Source organism: Xyrauchen texanus, chromosome 38, assembly GCF_025860055.1.
Source record: "Xyrauchen texanus isolate HMW12.3.18 chromosome 38, RBS_HiC_50CHRs, whole genome shotgun sequence".
In the NCBI taxonomy this organism is placed as follows: domain Eukaryota; kingdom Metazoa; phylum Chordata; class Actinopteri; order Cypriniformes; family Catostomidae; genus Xyrauchen; species Xyrauchen texanus.
The window spans coordinates 11,702,613-11,717,658 of record NC_068313.1 but is presented as its reverse complement, the minus strand read 5'-3'; the positions used below and the strand labels follow the sequence as shown (position 1 = coordinate 11,717,658).

At 36.9% G+C, this 15,046-nt stretch overlaps 1 protein-coding gene across 1 annotated transcript in view; it reads left to right on the top strand.

Annotated features, from left to right (window-relative positions):
* Positions 1–1,221: 1,221 nt before the first annotated feature.
* The window catches only part of LOC127631487 (tumor necrosis factor receptor superfamily member 19-like), a 32,193-nt gene continuing 18,368 nt past the window's right edge, over positions 1,222–15,046 (top strand). Inside the window, exons 1-4 of the mRNA XM_052109623.1 lie at positions 1,222–1,601; positions 2,813–2,905; positions 3,192–3,302; positions 14,448–14,626. Coding sequence (XP_051965583.1) covers positions 2,837–2,905; positions 3,192–3,302; positions 14,448–14,626 — 359 coding nt within the window. The 5' untranslated portion in view covers positions 1,222–1,601; positions 2,813–2,836. The remainder of the gene's footprint in view (positions 1,602–2,812; positions 2,906–3,191; positions 3,303–14,447; positions 14,627–15,046) is intronic.

Sequence of the window (15,046 nt, the reverse complement as noted above, 5' to 3'; positions counted from 1 at the left end):
AGCTTGAATTTTATGGACCTACAGAGTTGAGATATTCTTCTAAAAATCTTAATTTGTGTTGTGCGAAAGAAAGAAAGTTATACACATCTGATATGGCATGAGGGAGAATTAAATTTTTGGGTGAACTATCCCTTTTGCATCTGTGGATGTTGTGGCGAATGGTGTTGATTGACAGAGATTTACCAAAGTATTCCAGAGCACATGTCATTACTTTTTTAAGACTATGCGATCTGAGGGCTCAGAGATCACACGTATTCAGAAGTGATTTTTGGCCTTGCCATTTACGCACCAAGATTTGACAGGATTCCTTAAATCTTTATTTGTACACATATTTGCACATATCCTTTAACTATATTGTGCACTGTAGAGCGTGAAATGCCCCAAATCCTTCCAATTTATCTTCAGGGAACATTGTTCTCAAAGTTCTGGATTGTTTCTCAAGTGCTGACACATTTTTTGACAAATTGGCAAGCCTTAAGAAACTGATTTTTTTGGTGGCTCCTTACTATAACATGATTGCCTCACCTGTTTAACAGCTCCTGAGGTTGTTGCAATCTGATTTAAAATGAATATATAACAAATAATGTTATAACAACAAATAATGTGTTGTTGTTGTGCTATTTTGGAATCGGGTAGATAATTATAAATAAACTATATCATTTCATGAGTATGACAGATGGTTTTAATTTGGTCAATAACTGGCCAATAAACATCTATTGTGGCCTATACATTGGTATTGCTTTTAACCAAATGTTGTCAAGGTGACTATTATTGGATGTATTAAGTCAGTTCTCATTAAGTTCACATAGGTGTCCAAGCAGAGTAACCACTTCAGCAATCAGCACATCAAATATCAACATGTTCCACTAAAGTTTGATGACCAGAAAGTGTTCAAATACTGTTTGAACAGTATATTTTTTAATCAAACTTTTTTTATTTTTAAAAACTGATCTGCTTGAAAAGTGTTTGCCATAACCTGTTTATTTTAATAAATGGTATAAAACTTGGTGTTATATGTTGTTATGTAATGAAATTAAAGTCAATACATTTGTGTGGCTAAGGTGTCCAAATACTGTATGCATGTAGTCTAGTCAAAGTTATCCCGAGCGTGTCTCAACATTGTTCTGCGTTCACTGTGAACGGTTGCGACTTTCAATGACCGTGATGTAAAATATTTCTCCACTGGCTGCATACGGACAATCCAGCCAATCCCTGCGCGTCAGGTGACGTCACCGAGATGAAAAGGATATTCTGCATCAAACAAGCGCAACAGTGAAACGAGATCACACAAGAAGACGAGTTCTATGTTTGCAAGGGTTTTGCATGCACCCGTTGTCTCGGGATCGTGCATTTAGACTTTTTGTGTCGTCATATCGGAGTCTTTGTATTAAGAATAACGTGAGTTAGTAAAGACACTCTTTTAAAGTGCTTTTGTTCAGGACGTGGCTGAAGCTTTGATGTACAGATCAGATTACAATTTTTCATCTGAGCTTTTAGTGTTGTGCGCAACTCGGGACGGGTTCAGACCTCAGCGGTGAGGGCAGTGGATCACATCCGAAACAGCTTGTCGTATTAGACGGGACTCTAGTCTGTCATTGGAGGTAAGATAAATCTGTGCATGTCGCAGCGCTGTCGCCAGGGATATAAAACCCAATATGCTTCAGAAAAATAGTCACATTAATATAAAATAATACATTTGAAATTAAAATAGCATGTTCATTTACATGTATAAAAAAATATAAGTGAAAATGTCCCGGCATTATATAGCCTATACATTGCATATACATTATACAGCCTATATATTATATTACCTACCGCTTTCTATTTCTGTTTACAAGATAATTAAACAGCTATTTCTACTGTACAGTATATATCGGTGACTGTACCGGCCAATAGCGTTATTTTAGATAATCAGCAACAGTCTGAAAATCACATATTAAATATATATAATAGATTATAAGTGACTTATTTTGTTCCAGTTCAACTAGTAAATTATTTTTACAGATTACAAACGTTTAAAACAGCAATCCACCTTTTTTCTTTTACTATATTACTGTACATTATATATCATTGACTGTATCGGCCCCTGAATGTTGGCTTTTTTTTTTTTACTTTTTACTCTGAAATGGCATATATTGAAAGCAGATAATTTTCAGTTCATTTTCATAAGATTTTTAAAAAAAAAATTTTTTAAGTTCAGCCAGTACAACCCCTTTTGTAAATTCCTTATGTCCAGTTAAAAAAAGTATTGTAAATTATCCACCTATTCTATATTGTACATTTTAATGTTGTGATGCCTAATTTAAATATGTAGCCTATTGTCGATTGGAGCTTTATTCAGAACACTTATACACTTAATTGCAAAAAAAAAAAAAACAAAAAAAAAAACACACACACTCAAACAAACAAACAAACAAACAAACAAACAAACAAACAAACAAACAAACAAAAAACAAACAAACAAACAAAAAGAGTAGGGGGTACCAGGGTTGGTTAGCACAGTTTTCATTGTTTGTTGAAAATCTCTGGTTGGACAAATGTTAAGATTATTTTATTAGGGGTTATTAAATGTACTGCTTTGCTTAAGTTCTTTTGTAAAAAATAAATAAATAAATGAAATAAATGTGAAATTATTTCTAGCTGGGGGGATAGAATCAGATAGAAAAGTTGTCCTCAGTTCGAAGAGCTTTAGTTGTTTAACGTGTTGATGGAAACAATGAGTGTGAGTCAAGTGGGTAAACATTTTGAAATTTTTTAAAGTGAAAATTGTGTACTAATATTGTCATTAATCAATATATTGATGCTTTCACAGTGCACGTGGAAAAGACCTTTGAAAATGCCCCGGGCACTGATTCTCTCCGGGTTTCCTCTTCAGAGGATACTTGTCCTTCCATTGTGGGTTATGGTACGTTTGATTCATACAAAACCCAGTTTCATCCTGTTGCTAACTCTCAACCAGAATGAATAGCTTCAACTAAGACAATAACTTGGGTTAACTATTTTATGTTATATCCTGCTATAAGATGTGCTCTTAGTTCCTGTGAACTGCCATTTACTCTGTGTATTTCTGTGCTCTTGTGATGACAAATGTAATCATCATGACTGTGATATCTCTAGGTTTTAGTATTGCCTTTAGTAAACCTCTGATTAAATGACGAGAAAATTAAATAGTTGTTTCATGTTTCTCACAGTTTGCAGTAATGGCAGAGGAGAGAAGAGATTGCAGGGAACAGGAATACAAGGATACGTTTGGGAACTGTATTCCCTGCCGGCAGTGTGACGCAGGACAAGAGCTTTCAAAGGTTTTATTTCTTGTTTTAGCCTACATCGAAACATTAATGCTCAGATAAAACTTTAATGATTACATCTTACAAGAAATAATATCTGTAACACTCTGTTCCTTTAAATTTGTGGGCTGTGGTAATTCTTTTCTTTCCAGTTCACCAACCACAGTCAGTTGATTAATGTGCAAATATATTTAGACTAATTGAGTGGTTCCAATTCAGTGTTTTTTGTTGTTGTTGGTGGTGGTGGTGTTTTTTGGCCAGTTTTAACCATGGATGTGATCAGATTAGTGACTGAGAGAATGGTTCCCATCAGATTCAAGGGGTTCACGAAAGGGTTTGGGACCTAACAGGCCAAAAGCAAACTGCAGCTTTTGAGTTCACCAATAGAGAGTGGATGCCAATGTTTTGAAAACTTGTCCTGACCAATTATTTATTGCTTCCTCCTTTTCATAAAGGGAAAGGGTAAACCACTTTTCTGCTTTGTAGTGTGCTGGCCATGCTTTAATCAGTTACACCCACACTTCTGACCCTTTATTGCTCACAATCTTCAATTTTTTCCTCTTAATGCCTTGTTTTATGACGATGCCACCCATGAGAACGGAGACCCTAGAAAACATGGTTTATTCAGAAATTACGTGTTTTTTTCTAAACAATATAAACAGAGGCCTTTCTACCTTTAAGTGTGGCAACAATTACACTGTTTATGCTCTGGTAAATGCAGGTACAATAGAGTGTTGGATGTATACAAATGTCGGGTACATGCTTTTTAACCGCATGACTTTCATGTTGTGTGTTTCAGTGTAAACACACACTTATTTGGTTATATGCTTCAATGCTTCAGATGTTTTCAGCCAATTAAGGCTATGAGGCCGGAGGCCATAGTGAATAAATGCCTTCTTTTTCCATTCAAGTATTTGTAGTTTGCCTAGTTCTTTACAGCCAAGGATGATATCCTACAGAAAACCTGTGTTGGGATCTAGGGAAGTGGCGGCGCAAGGGGGTGGATGTGGCCACCATGGACCAAAGTCTGGCCACCCCATTGGCCACCCCAATCGCAATTGCTGTTTTAGTCATTTTGTTGTCATTTTTTGCCACAATTTAGTTCTTTAGAAATCATCTCTGTACAAATGTACAAACGTAACATGTGCGCAAACCAAGGTCGCCGCACCTCTCCGCCCCAGGTGTCATTGTATCCACTCAACACCCCCAAATCCGACGATTTAAAAATGCTGTCCGAACACTTCTGTGCCACCACAGACTGATCGCTTGCCCCTGCCTGGCCACCCCTTTGAAAAACTCCTAGCTCCGCCCCTGATCTAGGGAAATATCATGTGTTGTTAGTTACTCTAACTTTGTATGGAGGATCAGCTGGATCGTAATTAAAGGAATAGTTCACCCAAAAGGATATTTCTAACATCATTTACTGACCCTTATGCCGTTCCAAAACAATCCATGATTTTATCTCTTCCATCTTCCACCACACAAGGAGATGTTAGACAGTATGTTCACACTGCTCTTTTTCATTAAATGAAAGTGAATGTGACCAGGGGCTGTCAAGCTCCTAAAATATGAAAGAGCATCATCAGAAGTACAATAGCAGTATTCCATAGAACTCATGCACCATATTCCAAGACTTCTGAATGAATATGATAGCCTTGTGTGAGGAACAGACTGAAATTTAAGTTGTTATTCACTAATAATCTGTTATCTACTGTAGCTCTTAATCTTATTTGAACAATTTGAATATGAGTTTATGTGTATAAAGTATGTGTATACATTATGTAAATATTTATAGAGTTTTGAAACAAGAACCATCAAATGATTGATTTTGAATCTGGTGTGACATGTTTTGATGCACAATATTAGAACGTTCGCAAATGTGAATGAGATTTGAGAGCAGCAGCAGAGGAGAAGATTATCAGTAAATAATGACTAAAATTTCTGACTTTTTCTCACACAAAATGATTATATGGCTTGCAAACTTTAATTGACTTTTGTGTAGCTTATCAGCCCTTGGTCACCATTCATTTTCATTGTCTGGAAAAGCGAAATGTTAACATTCTGCTGAACGTATTTTATTTTCCACTGAAGAAAGAATGTCATACAGCTTTGGAACGACATGAAAGTGAGTAAAGGACGACATAAGTTTCAATATTGGGTGAGTTATTCCTTTAAACAGTTTAGCTTAAAGAACATTACAAACATCTTAACATTTCTGTATTTTTAGTGCCTGAGTCTTCAGAAGTTCCTCCAGGCTGTTGTTTGTTTTGTAAGAGAAATATTTGACGCCCTTTTGCTGTTTCTCAGAGAACATTGACTTGTCAAACAGCCTGTAAAAACTCCCACTGGTACTAGTTAACCTGAAAAGGCAGATGATTGCTGAGATAAAGTTACATTTGTTGATTGGTGTTTTGTAATTACTTGCTACATTTTTCTGTGAAAAACAGAATAAACACGGCTGCAACTTGGAGTAAATGAGGCTAAATAAACCGTCTTCTCAGCCTTCAACAAATTCACCCTTATGCAGATGTGAAGATTTTTCAAAACAGACCTAATAAACATCCAATATTCTTCACTGGCATGGTAGATTGGATCACAACCGTTAAATGAAAACCTTTTTAACAGCCTTGTTGTCTTTTTTTCCATAATTTGTTCTAAGTAGGGAGAGATTGTACTATGAGGTACAAAACAAACTGAACAGGTTCTTATTTCTTACAATGTTCATTTCAGCTTTATATTATTTACTATGGTATTTAATTACTTTAAGGATGAATATCATAAAAACAGATCCAGGTCATATTTCAATTGTTATTAAAGGTGCTGTAAGTGATTTAACCATTCTGAATCTTTCACAAGTATGAGCTGTTGAATTGGCCACGCCCCCTCATTCCAAAACCACACCCTCTAAGATAATTTTGTGACCAAAACCGAGCAAAAGAGCAGCATTGTTTGTTCCTGTGGCTGTCAAATTCAAAAGTGGCATAATAGTGCCTTCAACTGACAAATGTTATGAATCATAGCCTCAATGATCCGCTTCAAATGAGAACGAGCAAAATGATTGACAGGTGAGAAGTGTCAATGTCCGTGGTCCACAGACACATTTTTGTTTGCTGTTTACAAAGTCTACAGCTGTCACAGAGACCGGTGAGGTATCTCAGGACACTTACAATATTTCATTAATATCTTTAAGGAAGTAGGATGGTTTCTTTGGCATACTTTTCCATGAAAAAATTTGCTTACAAATCCTTTAAATATAATAAAAAATATAATATAAATGATATTATACATAGAGAAAACATTTTCTGCATTGTGATGGCGTTAAGCATTTTTATTACCATAATGCATCCGAAAATTTTACATTTGAGTTTCTCATTAGATGCTTATCACTGTAATAAATTCTTGTAATTTAATTTAATTACATACTATGGTAATGAGTGACAATGCAATAAATCTTGATGGTCCTAAGATAGGCTGAATTGCTTCTCAAGCAAAATCTAATTTATTTTTTCTTTCTTTTGATTTTTGCGGTTTTGACAGATTTCGTGAGATGCACCCATTGGATAAAGTGAAAAGTTTACCCTTTGCTGTGGTGAAAATGCTGTTATTAATTAGGAGTAGCTCAGGGTAATTTAGAAGAATAGTGTTTCTTGGGTTGTCTGTTGTTTTGTTTAAGATTACTTTAAAAAACTTGTGTGTCTGAACATGCTTTTTCTTTCCAAATTTCTCCACTATCCCACATCCCTCCTGCTGTTTTGCTTGGCATTCTTACTCAAATCTGATGTGGAGATACCAGAATAATGCTACTTGCAGGTACTTACTGGTTTTGAGAGTATACCGAGACAAGATTTTTCCCAGTTGATGGAAGTCTGGACTGTGAAAAAGGCTTTTGTAAAGAAAACAGTTGGCTACTTTTGCTAAATTCTGTATTGTTTTCATAAGATAGTAAGAGTTTGACACGTACTATCAAAAAGTAAAAAACATGCTTCTTGTCAAATATATTTTTTGCCTACATATGATTTATTTTCTTTTTCTTTTTTTTTTTTTTTAAAAAACTGAAAGTTTAATCTTAGTTTGTAATTTTTATGTAACTACAAAAGCAGGTTGGACCAGAGAGTGAAGTTAAAATAGGCAACAAGTGGTCAACATAAATAGTAACTTCAATACTGTTTAAAAAGCATCTTAGCATTATTTAGTAATACAAGTTATGGTGTTATAGCACATGTAATGACTTTGCAGACTGATCATACTGTTAATTCGGTAACAGTAGGTCGAAAGTTTTGTTTGCTGAAATTGGTCTTTATGTACCAAAATTCAAACCACTGCCAGAACACATGTCTTGGAGGTTGTTTGCGCAATGGGCTATCTGTATCACTAGAGAGAAATTTACTCATGCTTAAAGAGATGCAAAAATGTCTGATAGAGTATGGTGCTTGTCGGTAATTTTACAGAATGTTGATTTTAGGGCACATGAACATTAGGAAGCAACTTCCCCTGTGATCAAGTTTTCGCCACTTTTTATTTATCGTTAGCAGGGAAGGGATAGGAAATTATGGTAAGAAGTGAAGGGAACAGGATTGTGAAATGTTGCAAGCTGGATTCGAACTCACATTTCCCACAAGAACACCAAGGCTCTGTATTAGAGCACTAACTGCCAGGCCACGGCTCTGACACGTAGACCTATTCTAAGCCTTTTTCAGGAGCTTGAATTCTCATTCCTCTTTATCTGACATCCAGCAATCTGTCTGAACTTCTAAATGCTGTCCAAAGGTCTAAGCAGCACACTCCAACAGACAAACCACTGGGGTTTCCAGAGCTCCTCAGATTTCTGACTTTCCTCTTTCTCTTCTTGATTATCCCCTCAGGAATGGCATTATGCCTACTAACAGAGTGACCATACCTCATTTATTCACTAACCCCCTAGCTCCTCCATGCCCTGCCTGGTGTGAACGGTCTTCTGTGGGGTGCAGGCAGTCAACAACAGCTGTCATTCTGTTCAAGGCACCCTATATGCAGTCTTTGGACGTCCTGTGTTGAGAGAGCCAAATCGGAGGCTGAAACCAATTTGATCTCGAGGCCAGGCTTTGTGGAGAGCTCTTGTCATTGCTTCTCTCATGCAGGCCAGTAATCCATGCCTGTTGTGTGTGTTTTTTGTGCATCTGTGAGTGCCTGGGTGTGGAAACTGGATCACGGTGTAAAAAGAAGGCTCTGTTTGAAGCAGCTCTCAAAGTTAATGATATATGAGCCTCCTCTCTAATCCAGCTCAGTGTGGTGGAAATGCAGGCGGGTAACAGTTGCCTGAGTGGGAAGGGGGTTATCTGGGAAAAAAGTACAATAGTGCAGGGTGATATCAGAGGTCCTCTCACTTTTTCTTTGGATTGACTGGTGAGTTTTGTTTCTCAAAAATTTACAAATTGCCAGTTGAAATTGGAAGTAAAAACACTAAAAAATGTTGGGGTCGAAATGGAAAGTCTTAAAGGGATAGTTCACCCAAAAATGAAAATTCTCTCATCATTTACTCACCATCATGCTATCCCAGACAGGATTTTTAGAAGAATATTTCAGCACTGTAGGTCCATTCAATGCAAGCGAATAGTGACCAGAATTCTGAGGCTCTAAAAATCATATTAAGGCAGCATACAAGTAATCCATAAGACTCCAGTGGTAAAATCCATATCTTCTGAAGTGGTATAATAGCAGTTGGTGAGAAACATAACAATATTTAAGTCCTTTTTTACTATAAATTCTCCTCCCTGGAGTCCCTGCCCAGTAGGTGGCGATATGCACAAAGCATGCAAATCACCAAAATCTAAAAAAGAAGAACTCTTAAGAGGGAAGAGTGCTTAGGAGAGCTGGTGAAAGTGGAGATTTATAGTAAAAAGTATTAAGGAATATTGACTTTTTTCTGACCCACATCTATCATATCGCTTTTGAAAACAGGGATCATGTCCAATAACAAAATGCGAAATGAAAAGCACATATTATGGAGCAACCATGCATTTGGTGTCCCTTCTATGACACTCTTGTCTCACATGTCAGCTTGCGTGTTTGGCTGGCCTCGACCCACGTACAGTACTTCAGAGTCCGAAGTCCAACACTCTATGAGGTGAGCTAACATGCAAGCTAAGCTATGTCAGTGGGACTGTAATACAATAATTACAAATGTATCTGTGTTTTCATAACATAGCAGTGTGTGAGGAATAGAGCAACAAGTGTTTATGAAGTCATAATTAGCCGTTCTACTCATGATTTTGTGTGAAAGTGAATAAAGCACACAGCTGTTGTAGCACCTAGTGTTAATTTCATTAGGAAACTGTGAAAAATGCAACACGTAGAATTCGCTCTGTTAAAGTCAGTTTGCTAAAATGTTAACGTTCATTCTATAAAACTAGGTTGGTTTAAAAATGACTTAAAACTATCGTAAAATAGTCCATGCAACTTGTGTGTCATATTCCAAGTCTTCTAAAGGCATACAATAGGTTTTGTCATGAATCAACCCAAAATGTAAGTATTTTTAAGTGAGAACTTGTGTTGTTTAGCACTAAAACAATGTGAGTACAATGTGAGTATGTGAGAAATATGACACGCACTACTTATATGACACTTTGGAGATCTTTTTTGAGCTTTAATGTTAGTCAAAATCCATTGCCATTGTATTGAAAAGATGGACTGGGTCATTCATTAAACATTTCCTTTTGTGTCTCATATGAGAAAGAAAGTCATACGGGTTTGGAAAGAATTTACATTTTTGGGTGAACTAGTTGACGCTGTGAAAGCAGAACATACCTGTGCAAGATTCCCAAAAATGTTGTCAATGTGGGAAGGAATTAAATGAACAGCCATCTTCCAGATTGATTAGTGCCAGTGGAGAAAAACTCTGGTATTGTTTACTGAAGTGGTTGGACCTGGAGGGGAAAAGGCTGTACTGAGTAATGCTAATTAAGCGGTACTTAAGATTTCAGTTTAGATCCCGGTGCTTGGAAAATATCATTTGCTTACGTTTCACCTCTTAATTTCAAACTCAATGTGGAGAAACATCAAAGTACTTCGTGTTTTACAAAAACATGCCCAGCAACAAATTTTGTTTGTCACAGTTCGAGGGAAAATTGTTCTAAACCCATTAGAACATCCTCCCAGCTGAATTTTCTGTCTCTATGTACAATAGTGTTTTTTTACTAGTTGCTTAGCTAAAGGCAACTATATTCTGTTATGGTCCTTATTTGACTAGAAAAGCAAGCAAGCTCATTTTGTCTGTAGACACCTTTGCCTGTGGTCTCTTTGTCATTTTATGCCATGCATGTACAATCGATCCCATATAATTACGCAAACTGCACTGTGTAGAAAACAATGCCTTGGGTGTTGTCTACTGTTATTTAATGGTGGTAAATTCTCCTCAAACCTCCACTTGACATTGAGACCTCTAATCATGTTACCTTTACATGATTTGGATGTGTATTGCTTTACTGGATGAATCTCATAAAACCTGTCCAGAGCATTTCTGGGTCATATTTCACCACAAAATCAAAAGAAAGAAATAAGAAATTATGTTTTGTTTAAAGGAAATCATTGATGGAAATGAACTCACTAGTAAGATTTTTTGCATTGCATTTTTTCATAAAAAACACATTAAGCCCATTTCCCTGCAAATCTCATTACCAAAATGCAATATATATATATATATATATATATATATATATATATATATATATATATATATATATATATATATATATATATATACAGGTCCTTCTCAAAAAATTAGCATATTGTGATAAAGTTCATTATTTTCCATAATGTAATGATAAAAATGAAACTTTCATATATTTTAGATGCATTGCACACCAACTGAAATATTTCAGGTCTTTTATTGTTTTAATACTGATGATTTTGGCATACAGCTCATGAAAACCCAAAATTCCTATCTCAAAAAATTAGCATATCATGAAAAGGGTCTCTAAACGAGCTATTAACCTAATCATCTGAATCAACTAATTAACTCTAAACACCTGCAAAAGATTCCTGAGGCTTTTAAAAACTCCCAGCCTGTTTCATTACTCAAAACCGCAATCATGGGTAAGACTGCCGACCTGACTGCTGTCCAGAAGGCCATCATTGACACCCTCAAGCAAGAGGGTAAGACACAGAAAGAAATTTCTGAACAAATAGGCTGTTCCCAGAGTGCTGTATCAAGGCACCTCAGTGGGAAGTCTGTGGGAAGGAAAAAGTGTGTCAAAAAACGCTGCACAACGAGAAGAGGTGACCGGACCCTGAGGAAGATTGTGGAGAAGGACCGATTCCAGACCTTGGGGACCTGCGGAAGCAGTGGACTGAGTCTGGAGTAGAAACATCCAGAGCCACCGTGCACAGGCGTGTGCAGGAAATGGGCTACAGAGAAGCAGCACTGGACTGTTGCTCAGTGGTCCAAAGTACTTTTTCGGATGAAAGCAAATTTTGCATGTCATTCGGAAATCAAGGTGCCAGAGTCTGGAGGAAGACTGGGGAGAAGGAAATGCCAAAATGCCTGAAGTCCAGTGTCAAGTACCCACAATCAGTGATAGTCTGGGGTGCCATGTCAGCTGCTGGTGTTGGTCCACTGTGTTTTATCAAGGGCAGGGTCAATGCAGCTAGCTATCAGGAGATTTTGGAGCACTTCATGCTTCCATCTGCTGAAAAGCTTTACGGAGATGAAGATTTCATTTTTCAGCACGACCTGGCACCTGCTCACAGTGCCAAAACCACTGGTAAATGGTTTACTGACCATGGTATTACTGTGCTCAATTGGCCTGCCAACTCTCCTGACCTGAACCCCATAGAGAATCTGTGGGATATTGTGAAGAGAAAGTTGAGAGACGCAAGACCCAACACTCTGGATGAGCTTAAGTCCGCTATCGAAGCATCCTGGGCCTCCATAACACCTCAGCAGTGCCACAGGCTGATTGCCTCCATGCCACGCCGCATTGAAGCAGTCATTTCTGCAAAAGGATTCCCGACCAAGTATTGAGTGCATAACTGAACATAATTATTTGAAGGTTGACTTTTTTGTATTAAAAACACTTCTTTTATTGGTCGGATGAAATATGCTAATTTTTTGAGATAGGAATTTTGGGTTTTCATGAGCTGTATGCCAAAATCATCAGTACTAAAACAATAAAAGACCTGAAATATTTCAGTTGGTGTGCAATGAATCTAAAATATATGAAAGTTTAATTTTTATCATTACATTATGGAAAATAATGAACTTTATCACAATATGCTAATTTTTTGAGAAGGACCTGTATATTCTCAACACTGTAATGTGAAAAAGACTTAAAGGGCACCTATTATGCCCCTTTTCACAATATGTAATTACATTTTTGGTGTCTGTGAAGTTTCAGCTCAAAATACCCTACATATAATTTATTATACCATGTTGAAAATGGGAATTTTTGGGTGGGAATAAAAACGAGCCTTTTTTAGTGTGTGTGTGTGTGTGTGTCTTTAAATGCATATGAGCTGGTGCTCCCTGCCCATATCCAGAATTGGGTGGAATTTTCACATTTCTAAGGATGTCTGAGAATGAGTAAATTAATAGGAATAATATCTTGCCTTGATCGCATCAGTTTTTTCTTTTCTGATTTCTGCATGGGAATAATATTGTGTTGTGCACAGATAGAGACATCAGCGCAGCTGGGGCGTAACAAGAACGTTGCCTGTTCACATCCTACACTGCCAATAAAAATATAAAGTGTGCTAAACATGACTTTTATTGTCACCCAAATATATATACACCTGTAAGGATTATACATTAGAAGTAAACATGGAAAACATTTGAATAAAATGTATTTTATTTTGAGAACCACTGCTGTAAACAATTATACATTAATAAAAAAGAACTGTTCTTAAAGGAATATTCCGGGGTCAATATAAGTCAGCTCAATCGACAGCATTTGTGACATAATGTTGATTCTTTCAAAAGACTCAATCGAGTTACAGTAAGGCACTTACAATATAAATGAGTAGGGGCCATTTTTTGGAGAGTTTAAAGGCAGAAATGTGAAGCTTATAATTTTATAAAAGCACTCACATTAATTATTCTGTTAAAACTCATGCACTGTTTGACCTGGTCTGTGAAGTTGTTCAAATTGTAATTGTTTACAGTCGTTTTTGGGTTTGTTGTCAGTACATCGTCATGGCAATAAAGTTGTAAAATTGGCTATAACTTTACACTGAAAAGGTTAGTAAGTTATTTTATCACACTAAAATCATGTTTACAAGCATATCGTTTCTGTCTTATGGCTTTACTTTTGAAACAGTGAGTATTTTAACCTTTAAAAATCGGCACCCATTCACTTCCACTGTAAGTGCCTCGTTGTCATCTCAAAGGAACGAGTTAAAGTTTCTTTTGTGGTAATCAATATTATGCCACAAATGCTACTCTGTGAGCTTAACTTGTATTGAACCCGGAATATTCCTTTAAACGAAATGCAGTGGATTCAATATTAAGTTGTTTTTGGCAGTAGTAAACATGATTTAATTTAAACAAAATTATTACATTACATCTCCACTTTATACAGATCACTTTACTATTTCTAGAAGCAGCAAATTCTCAGCAATTTTGATCTGGAACTGGGCCTGGTTGTATGGGAAGTGCTGCCTAATAAGTCTTCCCAAATTTCTAATTTGTTCTGCAGAAAAAAAGAACACCATATGGTATGCCATGAGTATGAGTAAATAATGACAATAATTCAATTTTCAGGTACACTATCCCTTTAAACATACTTTTTTTTAAATATTCCCTATTATTTTTCAGTAATTTTTCTGCTTTCCAGAATTTCTAAATTCCAAAAATCTCTCACACACACTTTAGGTCTGACAAAACCGCTGCAATAAACTCCCAATAAACCAATAATGGGCGTCCCTGTGGGCCTTTCTGATTCAAATGCGGAGCCCTTCAGTGGCCCGGAGCAGAGTGCTGTCCTTTGATTCTGTGAGGGTCAGAGAGATTACTGCCTGTGTAAGATAGACTCTCTCAAAAGAAACTTGGCCTTTGTTCAGCGGGGGGATCTCACACACACACTGGGATCATTATTTCATCTCAGCCTCTTGTTAGTCCACATTGGCTCTTTTCTTTAGCTTGGCCCTTTCCTTCCTCTGCAGTGAGATATCTTCTCTTAATCCTCGCAGGAATGCGGCTTTGGCTATGGAGAGGATGCCCAGTGTGTGCCCTGTCGAGCCAGTCGTTTCAAAGAAGACCGCAGTCTACAGAAATGCAAGCCCTGTCTGGACTGTTCCCTCCTCAACCGCTTCCAGAAGGGCAACTGTTCGACCACAAACAACGCCGTATGTGGAGACTGCCTGCCTGGGTGAGTCAACCATTGGAGCGCAATTTTGGAATAAAGGACAATGGCTGATTTCTGAGACCACATACTTTTCTTCATCCAAAAATTTTAATTAAAAATGAAATCTCACCCCAATGTCATATAAAACCTGTATGACATTTTTTCTTCCTTTTAACTCAAATGGTGAACTTGTAGGTAAGTATTCCGGATTGCAATTACTGTCTGGCTCCAAAATGGAAAAAAAAGAAAGAAAAAGCACCGTAAAGTATCAAAAACATTGTCCACACAACTTGTGTGCTAGATTCCAAGTCTTCTGAAGTCATACAATCAATGTGTGTTAGAAACAGTTGGAAATGTAAGTCATTATTCACTAAAAATCTTGATTTCCTTCTCTCCTTTGTAAATTTGTGAGAGCTCATGAGAGAAGTAATGTCTGATGTGTGA